This window comes from Corylus avellana, chromosome ca1, assembly GCF_901000735.1.
Source record: "Corylus avellana chromosome ca1, CavTom2PMs-1.0".
Lineage (NCBI taxonomy): Eukaryota > Viridiplantae > Streptophyta > Magnoliopsida > Fagales > Betulaceae > Corylus > Corylus avellana.
Genome location: NC_081541.1, coordinates 16,102,647 through 16,122,282, shown reverse-complemented (window position 1 = coordinate 16,122,282; position 19,636 = coordinate 16,102,647). Strand labels below are relative to the sequence as shown.

The 19,636-nt window shown below is 35.9% G+C and overlaps 1 protein-coding gene and 1 long non-coding RNA gene across 3 annotated transcripts; one reads left to right on the top strand and one right to left on the bottom strand.

The window, feature by feature from the left end:
• Nucleotides 1-556: 556 nt before the first annotated feature.
• On the bottom strand, nt 557-2,491 carry LOC132167593 (uncharacterized). Its single transcript, XR_009438693.1, has 2 exons — nt 2,352-2,491; nt 557-840 (listed from the first exon to the last, which is right to left on the bottom strand). It is a non-coding gene; the product is annotated as an uncharacterized LOC132167593 (long non-coding RNA).
• A 1,102-nt stretch (nt 2,492-3,593) lies between these two features.
• On the top strand, nt 3,594-17,148 carry LOC132167755 (protein THALLO-like). 2 transcript variants are annotated; one of them, XM_059578779.1, is made up of 17 exons: nt 3,594-3,706; nt 3,808-3,925; nt 4,300-4,388; nt 4,768-4,885; nt 6,523-6,671; nt 6,875-7,030; nt 7,253-7,380; nt 10,694-10,781; nt 11,590-11,769; nt 12,968-13,138; nt 13,262-13,339; nt 13,467-13,606; nt 13,690-13,828; nt 15,797-16,050; nt 16,414-16,474; nt 16,558-16,626; nt 16,714-17,148. In XM_059578779.1, the coding sequence occupies exons 2-17, from the start codon at nt 3,820-3,822 to the stop codon at nt 16,843-16,845; spliced, it is 2,058 nt and encodes a 685-aa protein (XP_059434762.1). In that variant the 5' UTR covers nt 3,594-3,706; nt 3,808-3,819; the 3' UTR covers nt 16,846-17,148. The 2 variants fall into 2 exon arrangements, with proteins under 2 accessions (XP_059434762.1, XP_059434763.1); XM_059578780.1 differs by having other exon boundaries at nt 3,787-3,925.
• The last annotated feature ends 2,488 nt before the right edge of the window (nt 17,149-19,636 follow it).

Here is a 19,636-nt window from a genome sequence, read left to right as displayed (position 1 = left end):
TGATGGTTAGTTAATGTGAGCACACACTTGTAGACGCAGTAACATGGGACATCGCAACCAAAAGGGTCTACTCAACCAATTGGATCTTCTCAACCTCCTCAACCACAATTGGGACGTACTACTGCATGTACATCTATGCCTGCAAGAGCGGTAAAACTATTGTACCAACCGTGGAGAAGGCAATTGCAGTAATGGAGGTTAACAAGAAAAAAAAAGAAGTCATATTGGCAAAAATATTATATCCAAATAAAGGGACTGTGAAAGCAACTAATGGTCATGTTCGATGTGTAATATATATGGTTAATGGTAGACACATTTACCTTGTGAATGCAACAATTGATCATTTTGGATGTGTTTTTGTTTGCTTGTGTTATTGAGATATGGTTAATAAATGTTTTTTCTCTCTTTTCATCTTATCCGGTTGCCAGTTGAATAATAAGCTCAAGAATGGAGGATATATAGATGCATTTTATCATTGCCATATCATGCACAAATCATAACATGCCGTTGCACCAACACCATCAACAAGAAATAGCTTTGCAAATTAATAGCAAGGTGACTAAAAGTCCATACATTAATATCTGCATCAACAGAAGAAGTTCAACAAAAATTAATAGACAACATTATTTTCGCACTTTAATACATGCCACTAAATAAAAGTCTTTAAACTACATAGGTTTCTCCCTCTCACGAAAACATTGCCTTACTAACAGTGCAATGATGTTTCTTCCTATCACTAACAAAACAAGACAACAACAAAAATATTAAGATCAAACAAGTGGCCAATGACATCCTTAAATTTTTTTCCATGCTAGTGTTTTTGCGCTTTTCAGCATCAATCTGCAATGTCAATTTCACTAATTCAGTCTCAAAACCCTTATTCTGATAAGCTATTTGGGCATTGAACTGTGACACAGAGAGCATAGTTTCTTCGTCAACCCAGATAAAATAATCACAACCACAATTACCTTCGTTCTGCATATTTCATTAATGAGAATTACTAACCAATTGACAAACATAGCATAATATACTTTAGTGATAACTCAGAACATAAAATATACAAAACCTAATTTTTGTTTTTCACATCAAAATTTTTTTTTTGAACAAATACAACTATTTTAACTTCTTTTTTTTGCACTTTCAGCTAAATGACCTATGTGCACCATTTGTCTTTTTAAGCCAATATATATATATATACCTGGTTACCCAATTATAACAGGGTGCCAAAAACCAAAACTGGAATCGGGGTACCGGGTTACCCGATTTGCAACCCAATTTTATATTGCCTGAAAATCTCTAATTTTTTTATCAGGTATATTCATTATCTTCAATTAATTTTGATTTTTAATTAATTAGGTACTATTATATTATCATTCTTGAGATTTTTGACTACTCCTAACAGGTTAGTAAGGTTGGTTGGTTTGGCACCAAAGGGCTTGCGATTACATTCATTTCATCTGCTTCTGACTTGCTCTCAATAATGTATGAGATTATCTTATGTAATTTTCAATGTTTTGTTGCTGGCTTTAATTTTTCTTTCATGGTTGGATGATTGCAGGTTCTGATGAGGTGGATATAAAATAACTTCCAGAGCAGATTGATACCTCTACATACAGTAAGTTTTGAACTTCACTTGATAGTGATGCCTCTTATTTTTGAACAATTCGAACAATTATTTATTCAATTAGGTGAAATTTGGAGTTACAAGGCTATTTGGTTTTATATTCAGAATATTTATCTAATTCATGAATTTAGTGATTTACTAACTCTTATTTTCATATTCATAATTCTTATGATTAAGTACAAATTCGGGCATTATTTATAAAAATACTTATCTTAAACCACGTTGATACATAAAATATTTTAGGTTGAAGTAATATCATTGTATCAATTACTTTAACATTCTGATTAAACGCATGCCCTAGCATTCATGATTTTCTTTGCAACCAAAGTGAGACTAAGAGTTTATTGATTTAGAGTAAGAGAGGGAAAACCTTAACTAAACTGATCTTAATTCAACTGTTTGGCTCTGACAACGTAAGTCTTCTCCAGTCTCTCAAACCCGAACAGAGCATAAACTTGGAGAAGAGCAATATATATATATATATATATATATAATCTAAATAGTCTTCTTCAGTCTCTCATATTCTGTCAAATTTTTTCGGAAACCAAACAAAACTAAATTAAAATCTAAATAGTAAAGAAAAGTAGCTGATCAAAAATTATATAGATATGAAATTAACCCTAGAAGTAAAAACCTAAAATACAACTTGAGCCCGATGAAGCAAACAAAGGCTAAAAGAAATCCATAAAGTTGTACAAGATAATCGGAAGTTGAAACGACGGCGTACCTGGAGCCAGAGACCAGAACTTCACAAAAGCTAACAGCTGCGTAGATTGAGAGAGTGTGGGAGCAAAATTTATAGGGAAAAAAACCAAAATCTATCCTTTTAAAGCTATATAAAAATAGCCAATGAGTTTTTATTTGACTTCAAAATGACTCTTTTGTACTTGATTACTTACTGATCCGGTTTGTTTGGCGAGGCACAAACGGTTTCATTGCATGTTGTTTTATCTTTGCGTAGGTCTTTTTCTTGTGCACGATAAAATGTCTATTTTACCCTTAGTGAATTAATGATCTAGTCGGTCTGTCATAACCTTTGTCGTCCTTTCAACTCCATGCATTTCGTTCTGCACAACTCCATTTTTCTGCCTCTGAAACTCTTTTGTTATGCCTTACTTACCAATATGGCTGTAATCAAGCCGGGTAGCTCATTTTAATAGATAAATAAACGAGCCAAGCTCGAGTTGAGTTGGAAAACCCTTGCTCGAGCTCGACTCGGCTCGAAATTGCCCTGCAAGGGTTTTCCAGCTCAGCTCGTTTATTTACCTATTAAAATGAGCCGAGTTGGAAATCTAATAGGTAAATAGGTAAATAGAGTTGGAAATCCTGGAAATCTAATACCGGCTTAGCTAGGCTCGATTAAAGCCCTACTCAAAATGAAGTGAAAGCTCTACTTTTTCCCCTAAAATGCCGAACCCTAAAAATCAAAGTTGCAAGCGTTCGCAATCGATTCCCTCATATCCGTTCCAATTTCTTGATGAGATGCCAAGAACAAGATTTTCCCTTACCTTTTTATTCTCTGGGAAATGAATTTCAGGTATCCATCTGGTACTCATTCGCTATTACAATTTACAAGTGCCTGCTAAAAGCACCGAACTCCCTTCGTACATACTAGAAATACCTTCGTACATACTAGAATATTTCGGGAATATTTTAAATACCTCATCTCTCTTTCCCTCTCCACCTCTCTCTCTCTTTCCTCTACGTTTCTCTTTTTCTCTTAGTTTTGTTTCTGCTCTTATTATTATTATTATTTTAAGAGGTGAAATATTTTTTTTATATATAAATAAAAAGGTATGATGAAAATGCGTTTAAATTTTAAAATTAAATTACAATGAAGTTTTTTATTAATTTACGGCCTGGATACGTTGGCCCGTCGGGCTTTTAGAGGTAGGGCCTGAGATCGCAGTGGGCTCAAACCGTCTAAACCCTTGACATAAACCCTTCTTCTCCCTTTCGTCTTGGTTTCGTTCCACACTAAAGCGAGAGAGATTTTGAGAGTGCATTCAGAGAGAGAGAGAGAGAGACAGAGACAGAGCTGAGAACGAGAGAGAGAAACCGTGTGAGAGACTGAACAGAGAGGTGCAGTGGTGGCCATAGTCGGTGTGGGTTTATTGTTTTTATTTTATTTCCTGATTTGGATCCTTAAATTTACGGTGTAGGTTTCATCTGAATCGTTGTAGGTTTATAAGGCAATGGGTAAGAGAGGGAAGAGGCAGAAGATAGACACCAGATTCCCTAAGAGAACTGCCCGTGATGACGACGATGCGTCGTTTGACATGGACGACGAAATTGATGCTTGTAAGCTCATTCACTCTTTCTTTCTAAATTATTTGTGTAATTATTGTTTGATTGTACTGATAACAATTTCTTATACAAATACATGATAGTAAATTTAAGCTGGTGCTTGATACTGCTCTTAGTGGTTTTTGATTGGTTGTTTCTTTGTTGCAATAGTTTCAATGTCATGGAATGAATGATTAGCTTATCTTGTCTTACTCCTATTCTAGGTTAGGAAAAAAAAAGATTAATAGGCTTTTCATAATTTGTTTTTTTCATGGGATTGATGGTAACTTTTTTACAAAAGTCATTGAGGTGGAATTTGAGCCACTTACTTCACATTGGTACTATTGAAAGTTGAGAAGAAAGTGTTTGGAGTTGCTTTGTTTTTGCAGTTCACAAGCAGAGGGATGTTGTTCCGCTAGATGTGAATGGCGATGTTGGGGAATCAGATGAAGATGATGCGCCTGTCTTTGATCTCAAGGTTTTTGTTTGCCCTTTTATATGCAATTGCAATTGTTTGCTCTGAAAATATTATGTGTATTCACCTAGTTGAATGAAAATCTTGGTGTGGATTTATAAATCCCAATGATGTATTTTGTTTAAGATATGCACAAAACTGTTTTTAAATTACAAGAATCTAGGAAAAAATTGTAAGAAGTGACGGATTCCTAAGAGTTGGAACTGTACTTTTAAACATCCTTTTTTTTTTTTTTTTTTGTTGAAAACATATAAATGTGTTCTTCACAACTCTGCTTTAGTTTTAGAGTTTGTTTGGATGAGCATAAGCATTGAACAAGGGAAGTGTTTTCCATTTGTATCTGTAATTTTTCCCCCACCCATTAACACTATGTTGCTTATAGGGTGTCAATGATGATGAGGATGATGAAGAGGATGAAGAGGATGATGAGGATGATGAGGATGATGAGGATGATGACGATTTCAATGCTGACACCCAAGAAACTGGCTTTGCTGCAAAAAGTAAGGAAAAATGGCTTGTGATTCAATGCATTTTGTTGCATTTCATAATTTTGATTGGCTCCTTGTTTGGATAATTTTCTGCTGAAAACAATTGCATAACTTTATTTGAGAAAATGTAAACTAAAAGATCAAACCAATAAATCATCTTAACACCCACATATGCTGATACCTTTAATACGTGAATTTCACTGGAAATGCTGGAAAGAAAGGTGACAATTTGTCACACTTAGCGCATCTTCAGCAAATAGCTTGAGGAAAATATGCTCTAACCAGTTATGGAAATGTGCATGGAACACAAATTCAAAATATCTGTCAATTTTGTAAAATAGTTTGTAATATTTAAGAACTAGCATTTCCATTTCTAATCAAGAGGAGTTTCCTTGGAAGAGCATCTGGTGTACTAACGCGCCTCAGCGGGTGGCTTTTTTCGGGTGGACTGCGGCCCTAAGAAAAATTTTGACTCATGATACGCTGCGCAAGAGGAACATAGTGGTAGTGGAGTGGTGTTGTATGTGCAAGAAGAACGGAGAGTCGGTCGATCATCTTCTTCTCCACTGTGAGCTCACAAGTGCTCTTTGGCACATGATTTTTCAGAGGTTTGGGTTGCATTGGGTCATGCGTTGCCGGGTGAGGGACTTGTTTGCTAGCTGGTGGTCGGGAGGACAATCTCGAAGCGCGGTTGTGTGGAAGATGATCCCTCTATGTCTTATGTGGTGTATTTGGAATGAAAGAAATGCTAGATGTTTTGAAAATTCCACTAAGACCATAGAGGAATTGACTCATTTTTTCTTCTTTACTCTTTACTCTTGGACAGCCGCTTGGCTAGCTCCTTTAGTGATTAGTTTCTCTGAGTTTCTTTTTCATTTTTCTCCCTCCTAGGTGCTCTCTGTTTATACTTCCCGTATATGTGGGTTGCGCCCCTCTGCGCTCTTTTTATATATCATCATTACTTACAAAAAAAAAAAATTTAAGAACTAGCATGTGACCTATGTAATGCATGGATTATTTTGTCACATTTAAGGTTTGTTGTTTGTTTGTAAAATATGATTGTTAACACATGAGATATATTGTTATATTTTTTTCGTTTTGTTGTCCTATCAAATAATTCTCATTCCTTCATTTCAATAATAAATAAATAAAATTCTCATTCCTTCATATAATCAACAACTCCCTTATATATCATATTGCAACTTCAGTACTCTTTGGTTCAAGTAAGCAACATTAATCATAATTCTTCATTTCAAATGGTTTTTTTTTTTTTTTTGATAAGTAAAAAAAAACCATTTTTCATTTTCATTTTTTTTTTTTGATAACCATTTTCATTTCAAATGGTTATTAACTCCATAATCATATACTTTATTTCTAATAAGCATAGTTTTCTCATATTTATCACTACAACACCACCAACGGCAACAATAACCCATTAGCAAAGAACACCCATCGATTTTGAGCCTTGCAAAGTATTTCACGTTTGACCAATCACTTCATTTACTTTATTGCCATATATTTTGCTGTGCTTCTAAATCACTCAGTCTATATACTTCATGACAAGAACTCTTGCTTAATATTTCCTTTGTTTCTTACAGCGATTGGAGTCACATATTTTTTTTTAATTAAATTATGCATATTGTCTGCAGTTGTTAGGTCTCAGAAATTTTTACGGGAAAAGTTTGGCGGAGTTGAGGATGATATGCATGAAGATGATGATGAAGAAGATGAAGAAGAGCAAAAGCTTATTTGGGGAAAAATGAACCAATATTATCATGCTGATAATCGTGATTTTGAGGTGATTTGAATATTATATGCTATCTGTCCTATCTTCCCCCCTCCCTTCTTTTTCCATCTATATTTGGTATATATTTTCTGTAACAATTAAATAATGCCTTAATGGCAACCATCTTGATCACAAACCATTTTTTTAGTGCATTCAGATGCTCATAAGCAAATTCGTAATTGAGGTTATTTCTAACTTCTTGGTTTCTGATGAAGCAACAATCAAGCGATGATGAGGGCCCTTTGGAAGAGGAGAAAGAGGTTTTGAAATTGCAGAGGCAAAAAGCAAAATCTTTATCAGTTGAAGACTTTGGCCTTGAAGATATTGATGAAGATGGGAGTGATGAGAGTGATAGGGAATTAACTCTAGAGGTGAGGTTCAATGCTCTCGTCAATTAAAAATAATTTGATAGCGAAAGTCAGTTAATCCTTTGGTCTTGTTTTTTTGTTCTGTTTTTTTCTTAGGCCTTTTTGAACTTGGGTTATCTCCTTCTGTGCTGCTGTAGTTAATTTTGTTACTTGCTAGTTTAAATGGGACATATAAGCTATTAATTATTTTGAATGACATGCAACCCAATTTCTCTGTTTGTACAGGAAATTTCAACCAAAGGAAGAAGCAGAAATAGAAAAGAAACCACAGATGACATGGGTGTAGCTTATGAAGAGGTTAAGAAAGATCTAAATGCACTATCAAGGGAGGAACAGATGGATGTTTTATACAGGTGAGGCTTTTCATTTTCTATATTGGTAGTTATCATAGTTATGGAGTTTGGTGTTTTATATCTCAGGAACTATATCTTTTGATGACAATTCTATCAGATATGTGATATAAGTTAATAGTATGCTGTTCCATTCTGATCAAAACTAAAAGGGGTAGAAATCTTAAAAGAATTATTGGGAGGGAGGATTTGTAGCAGAGGATGTAATCACCATTCTAGAGCTGAAAAAGTTGTCTTAGGGAAGTAGCAACTTAAAACAATCTGATCTGAGAAGAAATCTAGTAAGTGGTGTTATTTCATAGAAATTTATCTAGTTGAGCTACTCTAGCTAGCTTAGAAGAAATCTAATGTTGAATAAGAGTATGTAGAAATCTGATGAAGGAAACTAATGCACGATGCTTAATAGATTCATTTCCTTTTTTTTTTTTAATTTTTTTTTTTATAGATAATCAAAGAGCTTTATAAAAATAGCATTAGGCGCTCCTAAGTACACCGGAAGTATACATAAGGACACCAAGAAAATGAAAAAGAAAAAGAAAACGCAAGAAAAACAAAAAAAGACCCAAAATCCACAAAGCAACCCAAAACAGGCAAAACCCAAGACCCACAAAACAAACCCAACACCCCGCCAAAAAGACCTACACCCTCTTGCCTTTCCGCGATTGGAACCCTCATAATTGATAGATTCATTTCCTCTTTTAACATAATGGAGTAACTCTATTTGCTTGTCCACTATTCCTAATTGAAAAATACCACATTATGATGACCTCAATAATATTTCCTGGTGGTTTTGTTGTATTATTTTCCTTTGTTCAAATCAGGGGTTCCCCTATAATTGTTCTTTCCTAGCCCAAATTCTGTTGAAAGGAAGGGGAGAAGTTCTAATTGTGCCTTATGAAGAGTAATGCTACACATATTCCCACTCATACACTCCTACGCTCACGCTCCTTAACCTAGCTTTTAAAATTACCATTGGATTTGAGATGGATCATTATTGGATTTTGATCTAATAGTAATTTTAAAAGCCACATCAGAAAGTGGGAGTGTGAGAGTGGGAGAGTGTGTAGCATTACTCCCTTATGAAACCTAAGATAGTATCCTGAAATGTGAGAGGGCTGAATAACATGGATAAAAGGATGAGGATTAGAGGTCTTCTTAGAGATTGGAAGGTGGATGTTGTTTGTTTACAAGAGGCAAAATTGGAGTATATTTCTAGGGAGGTGATTAAGAGTTGATGGGGTTGTCACAGCATGTGGATTGGTTGTACTTGGGATCGAGAGGGGCTTGAGCGGGTGGTGTAGAAGATTGTGGCTTGAGCGGGGAATTTTTCAGTAGTGTGTTTGTTTAGAAATGTTATTGATAATCATGAATGGGTGTTTGCGGGTGTGTATGGTCCAAATGATGATGTTGAGAGGAAAGGTCTTTGGGGTGAGTTGGTTGGCCTTATGAGTTGGTGGGAGGTGTTGTGGTGTATCGAGCTGATTTTAATGTGGTTCGTTATCCAAGTGAAAGATTAGGCAAATTCAAGACAGTCACCGGCTATGTTGAACTTTTCGGGATTCATTTTTGACCAAGGCCTTATGGACACCCCCCTTGCAAGTGGAATTTTATATGGTTTGATAATCGTGATTCTCAATCATGGTCTAGAAGTGATAGGTTTCTTCTTTCTCCGGAATGGGAAGAACAATTTCTTGATGTCTCTAAGGGGAGACTCCCTAGAATTTTGGTGGATTGTTTTGCCTTTGTTGTTTGATTGTGGTGCGTCGGGTAGGGGTAAAAGATATTTTAGATTTGAAACTGTGAAATGCACTTGATCAATTTACAGCCCTAGTTAAGTGAAATGCACTTGAGAGAAGAATTTGCAAGGTGGAGGCTTTAGGAGGGTGGCAATATCAGACCAATAAAAGGCTTCTTTTTTTTTACACTGACTGGGATGGGTACATGTAAGGACTAGTGGTGTAGGAGTTTTAGGTTTTCTGTTTGTAGTATAGGAACCATAGCTTGTCAAGGGGGCTATTAAGGAGGTGCATCATCAAGTTTACTTGTTTCGTCTTGAGCAAGGACTGTGGAACTTGGCTGAATGTGAGGGAATGTTTCATTTTTCTCCCTTCATTTTCTCTCCTTTTCTAACTATCTAAAGATCGTGGATGTAGAAGGTGGCAGACCACATATACATCAAATCATGTTAAAGGGACACTAAAGGTTATACACACACACACATAGTCATGTATGTGCTTACACAAGGATAGGCTTTTTCTTTGGTGGCTGGATCGTCGTTTCCACGAGGTCTGACTTCCCCAAAAGCCAAATACCCTCTGACTGACCATTCAAATCCACCACATGACTTTCACCAAAGTGAATCTCAGAGATGATTCTCTGAGCATTGGCCCCTGCAAGCCTTGTTTCAACTAGCACGACCACCACTGGGCGGTACGTGACAATCAAATCTCTGATGCTTCGCAAAAAATTGGCATTCTCTTCCCCCCTACAATTCCAAACAAGGATATTCATGGGGAAACAATTGGCAAAAGGTTTCTTATTCTTGGATGAAGAACACCCATCATTCAGACATCCTTGACTCATCATCAGGGCGGTCATCCTCTCCAACAGATCTTGCATTATAGCGATCTCGTAGATAGGTTGGTCCCCCAACATTCCCCGAAGGGACAATCAGGTATAGGGGGACCAGACGTGGAATGGTTGGCAGCTTCTTTGATTCTCCTGTCTGAAAAGATTGTGATTATCACGGTCAGGGAACGAAGAGTCTTGCACGCCCTCCGTGAAATCACCCAGGCGGAGCCAGTTAACATGATAACAAAGAAGATTGGCGAGAACCTTCTAAACTACCTCCAGCACGGAAGGCTACCTGAATTCTGGACAGCCAACTAGAAACAGAACTTACATTTGGCAGAATGTGTTTTCATATTTAGTTTGGCTTAGGTTCTGTGGAATCATCTGGTTCAGCAGCATCTATTTTTGGTTGTTGATTCAGAGCCCCTTTTCAGTGTTGATGGGAGGTGTTTAATATATTTGATTGTTTTTGTGTGAAGAAGGCATTAAGTTTGTTACACTGGTGGTAGGTAAAAATACATGCTTGCTGTTGTTATTTGTATTGGTTTATTACTTATCTAAAAAAAAGTTCTTACTCTAGCTATTGCTGCTTTACAAATGCTAATACGCTATTTTGCTGGTCTTTTTTTTTTTGGCCCCTAATGATGGCTTCTTGTTGAAAATGTATGTCTCTGTTTTTCACCAACAATAGCAGTTCACGTCTAATGCTTCTGTGTGGTTGGTTAACAATATTTTTATCCTACAGTTCTGCCCCAGAATTAGTTGGTTTGCTGTCAGAGCTGAATGATTCACTTGAACAGCTTGAAAGCAAAGTGAATCCACTTCTAAGCAAGGTATTTATCTGTTCTTCTTTTACCATTTTATTAGGTATTATTTGCAGTGTTCCAATGAGGATGACTTAAATGGCATGTGCCAGGAAATGGGTTTATTTCTCTCTGACTTCTGAATCAATCCTTTTAGAGGTGCTGGTATTCTGTTTTTTTATTATCTGTGTCATCTGCTCGGGGTTGATAATATTTTCCGCCCCGGATTTTGACTTGATATGATTGGTGTATGTGCTGGATCTTTTTGGTTTTTAAAAACATGCTCTTAAAGGTCTGTTTGGTTCCTGTTTATAAAAACAGAAGCAATGCCAATAGCAAACTTGTTTAAAAGAGTGTTTTCAGAGAATTAGTATGTTTTGAAGGAATATCAAAATGTTTTTTTTTTATAACAGCCTGATTTAAGAGAACATCAAAATTATGTTTACTAAAACTGTTTTCTATTTCCAGTTCAGGATAAAAGAAAACATTTGAAAACATCTTGTTTGTGAGTTTTCTTCCTGTTTGAAAAAAAGAAAAAAAAAATTAGACAAGCCTGATTCTATAACATTTAGATATTAAGATGCTTGTATATATGGCTGGTTAGGTTGTACAACCATCCAATATAATATACAAAAGTTTTTTAATAAGTAATAAAAAGTATAATTGTTGTTTGTTACTTTTCTTCTTGTGTATTGTGCTGGAGTCTGCATGACCAATTTTCATTTGTGGCTTCTGTGCTAACCCCTTCCCCACAACCCGAAGGGTCTGTAAGATGTAAAACTGCATTTAGATCATTTCTTGGTATTGAGCAATGTAAATGTTTTCATGTTGTGTGAAGGTGAAACAGGGGGAAATCATGATGGAAGGAGGAATCCGCTATTTGGAGGTGAAGCAGCTCCTTTTGCTAGCCTATTGCCAAGCTATAACTTTCTATCTCCTTCTCAAATCTGAAGGGCAGCCGGTTCGTGATCATCCTGTGCTAGCTCGCCTTGTAGAGATCAAGAGCTTATTGGATATGGTATTCTCTTCTTGTTCAAAAGGCTAAATTTTCTTCTATATCCATGAAGTTTATTACCTTGAAAATAATAATTTGATTTGCATTAATATTGTGAAAAGGGTGGGTATGTGTGTGCATGTAGCTTATGTTTTCACTTTTCACCATTGCTGATAATGTGTACATGGTGTGCATTTGTGCCCTCTTTAAAAATCAGGTTGCCCTCCCTTGGTGATAATGTATAAAATTAGTTCAATGGGTGCATCATGGCTGTTTATCTGTGAATATCATTCCCTGGATAAGTGTAGCAGACCTATACTAAGAGTGCTGCTTGAAATATTCAAATTATAATGCAATAATCTAAAACTAATTCATCCTCTTCTAAAAGTTTGGAAATTCCTTTCTTGTAATAACTAGAATTTTCAGAATATATTGCTAATATTGGTCATTACTAAGATTTATTGTAGCCAACGAGCTCTACCTTAAATGGAACTTCCTCTTCCCACTATAATGGAATGGAGGGTGAAGTCGTGGATTCATGATCCATACCAATAGAAAATAAATATTATGATTAGTTACCATGCTAGATAGTTATGCATTGCTCATGAAACATTAATATATCTAAAGCTTTCCAAATTTTTTGACATATTAAGATTTATATACTCTCTTTTTTCCCCCTTAGGTAAGTATGATTATTGAATGATTTCCTGTAATTTGCTTTTACATTTGTCTATTCTAATGATTTTTTTTAAAAAAAATAAATAAATAAATAAAAATTATGAAAATGCGTTTGATTTGCAAAAATAAAATTGTCAACATATTTGCCAGATGGTTATTAAAACTAAGCAGTTTCTGGTATTGTTTGCCATATTCTTTTGGTAAGAAAAAAGCAGAGAGACTTTGGATGAGGCCTAAGCTTGTCATTATGAATTGGTCAGGTCTGTTGGTTAATAACAGGAAACAAATTGGTAATTTGCCTGTTTACTACTATTTTTTTTTTTTCAAATTAGTTATATGAGACAATTTATAACCTGTTTGACCATACAAGTACCTGTTTTCTGCCCATTGTATTCCTCTCATTTTGAGCACAAAGATTATTACAGTAGTACTTTTTGGTGTGGTGCCCTGCTTTCATAGGTGGAGTTTTTTTTTTTTTTTTTTCATAGGTGGAGTTAGTTTCCCTCATGGCTTGCAACTTTCTAATGTTTGCTTCACTAAACAGACAAAACAGCTTGATGGGAATCTTCCATCTGAGCTTGAGGAGTTCCTGAACAACAATCAAGAGGTAGAAATGTTAGTAAAGTTGGGTACAGAGAAAACTACACTGGCTTCTGATTCTTTCACAAAAGATCAGGAGCCTTATCCTTCAGCTGAAACCCAGGGAGCAACAGTGGTAGTTACTTCTTGTCTCTTTTTTTTTTCCCTGAGCAGTTACTTCTTTACTTTGTCTCAGTAATATGTGCTTCTTAAGTGATTCTCTTTATGCTTATCTTTTAGTTTTCTTTTAATACTGCAGGTGGGTGACACAGCTGAGCTGGAAAAGGTGGAGTCTTTGAAGGTTAATGAGAACAAAGCAGGAAAACGTAAACATCAGGTGAAATATAAATCTTAATTCCAAGTAATTGGGATTGGCTACATAAATCATGTTACACTACTCGGCCCATCTTGGGCCATTTTGGTTGCTGCAATTTCGCTGATGCACAGCTGTTAATTTATGGCAGAGTGATCAAGTCGGTGGACAGAGCATGGAAATGTTAAAAGTAAGAGCTGCCCTTGAAGAAAGATTGAAACAGAAGGGTATTCTTAGTTCCATAACTCCAAAGCCTGATAAAGCCCAGAGACATCTGAAACCAGTCAATGGGTACTGTTTTCCTCCTAGGCTCTCTATTATTTGCTTGTCTCTAACATTGTGAGGACTAATTGAGTGAATTTGGAATGTAACAGTCAGCTTGTGACATATGATGATTTTGATGATGATGCTATAGATGTTGTGGGGGCCACTAGATTCAGCAATGGTCATGCTAGTTCATTGAGCTCAAGTAAACTTTCCCAAATTGTTGCTGCAAAACCGAGTAAGCCCAAGGTATAAAACTTGGTGTGACTACCTCTTGGTATGTCTTTAGGGGAGTCTATGTTTCAATTTAGAGTAGCCTGCATATAAAAGATAGCCACTGGTCAAAAACAATACTGTTGATCTGTTTGATAAAGTATCTGTGTGCTACTCAAAGAATATTTTTCTTAGTACTTTTTTTTTTTTTTTTGAAAACATTGAACATGGGCATCATAATTTGCTCGCTCATGTTGGTGTCAATTTTGCAAACCATGTTGGATATTCCTCCAAGGTAGGAGCATGATACTGACTTTCATGCTTCCTTTCTACCCTTGCATATTTAGCTGGGACAAGAAAGTGCCCTTACATGTCTAATCATTAATTACTACTCCTTAGGAATATATGTTTTGATGGAAAAAATTAATTAATTTTGAACATGTTGCTTCAATTGTTTGCTCTCTTCAAGTTCTTAAGATTTCTCATGTAGCAATTAGGGAAAACGTTAGCCATATCTGCGCTATCACTCCAAAATGACTAATAAAGTTGCAATTAGAACGCCCTAGAATCACTTATCCTAGTCTCACATAGTAAGAAACCAATGTGGGAATTAGCATCCATGAGCACATTTTATAATCTACCCACTCAATGTGGGGAATTCATCTTCCCAAGGTGGGACTAACTTGGGTGCCACAATCTTCCCCACTCAAACCCTTGACAGTCAAACATGATGTTACTAGGTTGCTCTAATACCATTTATAATAACCTAGAAAAAGTGCTTGCCACATATGTAGTCACTCTAAAAGGACTAGTCATGTTGAAATTGGAACTCCCTAGAATCACTTGTACAGCCTAGTCTTACCTAGTAAGAAACCAATGTGAGACTTAGCACCCATGAACACTTTTTATAATCCCTACTCAATGTGTGGAATTCATCTTCCTAATGTAAGACTAACTTGAGTATCACAATTTACCTCGCTCAAATCCTTGACCTTCTCGTCAAGGTCATCGTTATGCAGTGCCTTAGTGCCACATGGTGTTACTAGGTTGTTTTGGTACCATTTTTGACGACTTAGGGAAATCACTAGTCGTATATGTGCTATCATCCCAAAATGACTAGTCAAGTTGCAATAGGAGTTTCTAAGAATCATCTATATAGCCCTGTCTTACTCACTCAATATGGACAATTCATTTTTCCAGTTGAGAGTAAGTATTAAATCACCACTTATTCTAAAAGCTTAAGCTGATTGGAAGAGCTGAATTTAATCATTTAATTATATTCGTGAAATATTTAATTTAAATGGAGGTTGAATTGACGGAGTCAAGGTTCGAACTCATGACTTCTAACTTTGATACTATGTCAAACTACCACTTATCCCAAAAGCTCAAGCTGATAAGAAGATATGAATTTAATCATTTAATTATATTTTAACACTAACTTGGGTGTCACATCTCAGTAGCACCAAAATCACTATTTGCAAGATTCAATTTTTCTTTCCCCATTTTAGAGCATGACTGTACATGAAATCTTAAAGACCTAACTTGTCTTAAATATGTCCTCAAATGAATATTCTAGTCACTATCAAACCGCTGACTGTCATACCTTGAATGATTTCAACGGGCATTAATTCCTGCCTTCCTGCAACTTACAACTCTAGTTTATTTGACTATTTATCTGTTAGCGTTCAGGTTTTTTGTGTGGGTGATTATATCTGGTCAGTTGTGGTCTAGAGTTTTTACCTTTAATCACAGCCTAGGGATTAATGGATCTGCAGAAATTTTGGTTGTGATCTATAGGAAAATCTTTCGTATGTACTTTTTTGAATATTGATTCTTCCTCTTTCTGATAAAATTTCCTACTACTACTAATTAAAAGTGAAAAAAAAAAAGAAAAAAAAAAGAAAAGAAAACGACTTGGGTAAACCATGATAGCTAGTTGACTTTGTTGAGAAGTTTACAACTATCACTATTGAAATAACATCTGCAAGCAATCTTTTCTGGAAGGTGGTCTCTGGTGATGATGATTTACCTAAGAGGGATGATATAGGAGCAAGGCGGAGGAAGCATGAGCTCAGAGTCTTGGCTGGAGCTGGAATCATATCTGAGGATGGTATTGAGGATGAAGTTGGCAATGTTGATACTGGTGGGGATGCTGACATGGAGGATGGTGATATAGAAGATTCAGAAGTCGAGTATTATAAACAAGTTGAAAAAAGACGGGCTGCAAAACTTGCTGCCAAAGCAGAGATGTATTCAAGGTATGTTTCTGCACTTTGATTAGTTACTTTTTTTCTTCCTCCTATTAATTTTAGTCAGGTTGCTTGCTTTATTATGTTCTCTGCTAGGGATTTATATTTCCTAGTACATCGAAGAATAAGATTGATAACTCATCCAAGTTCCTTTGCTATATAGTATACGCTTTAGGTTTATTCTCAAGTGCTATAGATCACTCTCTCTCTCTCTCTCTCATATATATATATTCTTGTGCATGTGTTTCACTGTAACTAGGTACTTTTTTCATTGTTATTATGTTTCTTGCAATTTTTTTTTTTTTAATGGTTTGTGAGTGCCAATCGAGCCCTTAATCGTGGTTGTCTTCTCCAACATGCTTTCTTCGGCAGGACCTCAGCAATTCCATCATTGCCTGAAACTTCAGATGGAAAACGGCTGATTACTTATCAGGTGAGCACACCCCCACTTTCACTGGCTTGTTAGATCTTCACCATGAATCAGTCTTTGGACTCATCATATATTTCCTGCCACAGATGGAGAAGAACCGGGGGCTGACTCGTAGTCGCAAGAAGCAGACCAAAAATCCAAGAAAGAAGTACAAGGTATTACGCCAGAAACTCTGCTTGGATGTAAATTGCGGCATCCTCTGAATTAGTTACTAATCTCTCTCTCTCACCCAAAATCTGCAGGAACAACACAAGAAAAAGCTGAATCGTCGGAAGGGGCAGGTGCAGGAGATCAGGAAACCTGCTGGTCCTTATGGTGGGGAAACCACTGGAATTAATGTAGGTACCAGCCGGAGCACCAGATTCAAGAACTAGTTACGATTTCTTTGGTTCAATTTCTGTACTTCGTCTAGTGTTTTTTTTTTTTTTTCCTTGTTGGATCATGTCTCATGTTAGTGTTGGCGCATCCAAATTTCCATAGAGATATCAAAGTTTTTGTTGGATCATGTATGAAGTTAGGTTTGCGCATCCAAATTTTGATATGATATATAAATATGTATACTAAATATTTCAAGAGGAAAGGCCCAAGGCTTCAAAAATTGAGCCATGGTTATTTTAAACATTATTGATGATTTTACGTTTTATCCGTTGAATAGTAATCAAAATCTGTTGGTACTAGGATAAGATTATCCCTTGGTCCATCTTTTTCTTTTTTTTTTCTTTTTTTTTCCTTGGTCTATCTCATAAGTAGGAGATGAAGTATTATTCTTTTGAATAAAAGGCCCGCGACTGGAGTAGCATTCTTTAGTCATCTGCAGACTGCAGTAGGGGGCAGTGCCTATCATCTTTATCATTTTGTTATTTTATCTTTTGATTAAAATTTGTCTTTCAAACTTTGGTGCCTCTTGGCTTTTGTTAAAGAATTTCTTCTGTTAAACATGAAAATTAATTTTTCAATGGTAGTTGGTAAATGGATTTTTAGATTGAGAAGTGTTATACATCCATCTCTTATCCTTGTATTTTTTTTTTTTTTTAGCAAATTCACTATTAAATTTGTAAGATCTACACTGGTCTCACATCTTTAATGATGGATTTAACAATTTCTTATACGAAAATAGACAAAAGACGAGCAAAAGATAGAAAACAAACATTTCTCCTTTAAATTTTACTTAAATTACTACATTTTTTAACATGCTATTAACTTGCTTACTTAAACTTTAATCATGGAGGATTAATCTGAGAAAATAATGGAGGTGGTCTTTAAACAGTATGAATGTCTATGACTAAAAAAAAAAAAAAAAAAAAAACTAGTGTGGATGCCTATGACCAAAAAAAATGGAATCTGGTGATATTGTCCAATTTCACTGTTTTGGCTGACCAGAATGAGTTCAGTTACTAAAGATATACGACAGGATCCGCCATTGTCCCAATTCGTGTTGGGGGTTTAAGTCCATACCTAGGACAAACGACACAAATTTTTGAGTGTTATTTTTGTGGGAAATTATATCAAACATCTCACTTTGCCTCAGTTTTGTTTTAATTTATTTTAAGATTGGAACTGTGGACTAGATCCAATCAAACACTTCTGTCTATTTTTTCTGTCAAATTTATTCTACAAATAACGTGAAAATGCAATTATATATCAAGATGAAGAAAAAAAAGGAAAAATAAAAAATTGGTCCGAGTCCTTTTGATTGAAATTGTTATTGTTATTATTATTATTATTTTTTGAGGAGAATAGAGCGATTTCTATAGAATGAAAAACCAAATTAAGCACACCACTTTACAGAGATAATATCTGAAATACAATGAGGGACTTTTTCAATAAGACCTTGTTCCATAGTGAGAGAAAGTGCTTCTTTCGCAAGACAATAGATTGCACTGTTAAGATATCATCCAACATAATTAATCTTCCAGCTATGAAGACTGCTTAATATCCCTCGAGCTTCCTCAATAATATGTCCATAACGGCTCGAACTCCTGCCATCTTTCCTAAGTGCCTGCACCACTTGAAGAGCATCGCCTTCCAGAACCACCCTGTAAAACCCTAGCTCACAACATAGATAGGTTGCTCTCAATGCCGCAATTGCCTCTGCAATATCTGACTCAATAATATGATCTCTTGGTGACGATAGAGTAGCCAGAACCTCTCCCATCCCATCTCTAACTATAACACTGATACCCATTTTCATCCTATGTTTATCCACAGTAGCATCCCAATTTACTTTAACAAAGCAATTATTGGGAGCTTCCCATCTGAGATCGTTTATATTCCCCCTAATAACAATTTTCTCATTCTGAGAATTTGCTGCATGATACGTCTTCAACGATTCCCTGACACATCCGACCACTGTGCTAGACGGGCTGATCTTATTCTCATAAACAAAGGTGTTACGTCGTAGCCATAGTTGTTGAGCAACACCACCATGAATTCCATGTCCTCCTTACTCAAAAGTCTTAGAAGCTCCTCCCATATAAACACAAATTCGTTGTGATTGACGCTCATTTTCTAAATATGTCTAGCACACCTACTCCATATGTCCAGTGTAGTTAGACAGCTCCATAAAACATGCCCCGTAGTTTCCAACTCTGTGCCACAAATGGGGCATAAAGGATCCTCTGTGATTTTTCGTCGGCACAAATTTGATTTCGTAGCTAGAACATTGTGACATGCTCTCCATATAAACACCTTCACAACATTAGGAGTATCTTTTGATTGAAATTATTAATTCAACAGCAAAGTAGACTCTTTGATTGAAATTGGTCCAAATCCCTTTTTTCTTTCTTTTTTTTTTTTTTTTTTTTTCTGAAAACTAGGGTTGGAAGTAAGGTAAAGAATAAGTGGAAGCTTCATGGTGCATCTCCCACACAAAATCTCTTACGCAATGGAGGGAAGGGGTTGCGAGGAAACATTATACTCTATCAATTCTCATTAATCGTCTTGATGGCTTTGCAACAAGGGTTAAATACTAAATTAGTCCCTGGGGTTTCACAACTTTATTTTTTCCCCCTTGGGGTTTCATTTTTATCACAGGAGGTCCCTGTGGTTTTGATAAGTGACCAAATTAGTCCATCCGTTAGTTGACTGTACGGACTGACACGTGGACCAATCAGACGTCGACACGTGGCACATATATTAATTTTTTTTAATTAAAAAAATGTTTTT

Bases quoted from the DNA above. Each gene is read 5' to 3' on its own strand.
- LOC132167755 (XM_059578779.1), top strand. From the start codon at position 3,820: ATGGGTAAGAGAGGGAAGAGGCAGAAGATAGACACCAGATTCCCTAAG. The intron at 7,381-10,693 runs GTGAGGCTTTTC...TTTATCCTACAG, and splicing joins CAGATGGATGTTTTATACAG to TTCTGCCCCAGAATTAGTTG. The intron at 16,475-16,557 runs GTGAGCACACCC...TTCCTGCCACAG, and splicing joins AACGGCTGATTACTTATCAG to ATGGAGAAGAACCGGGGGCT.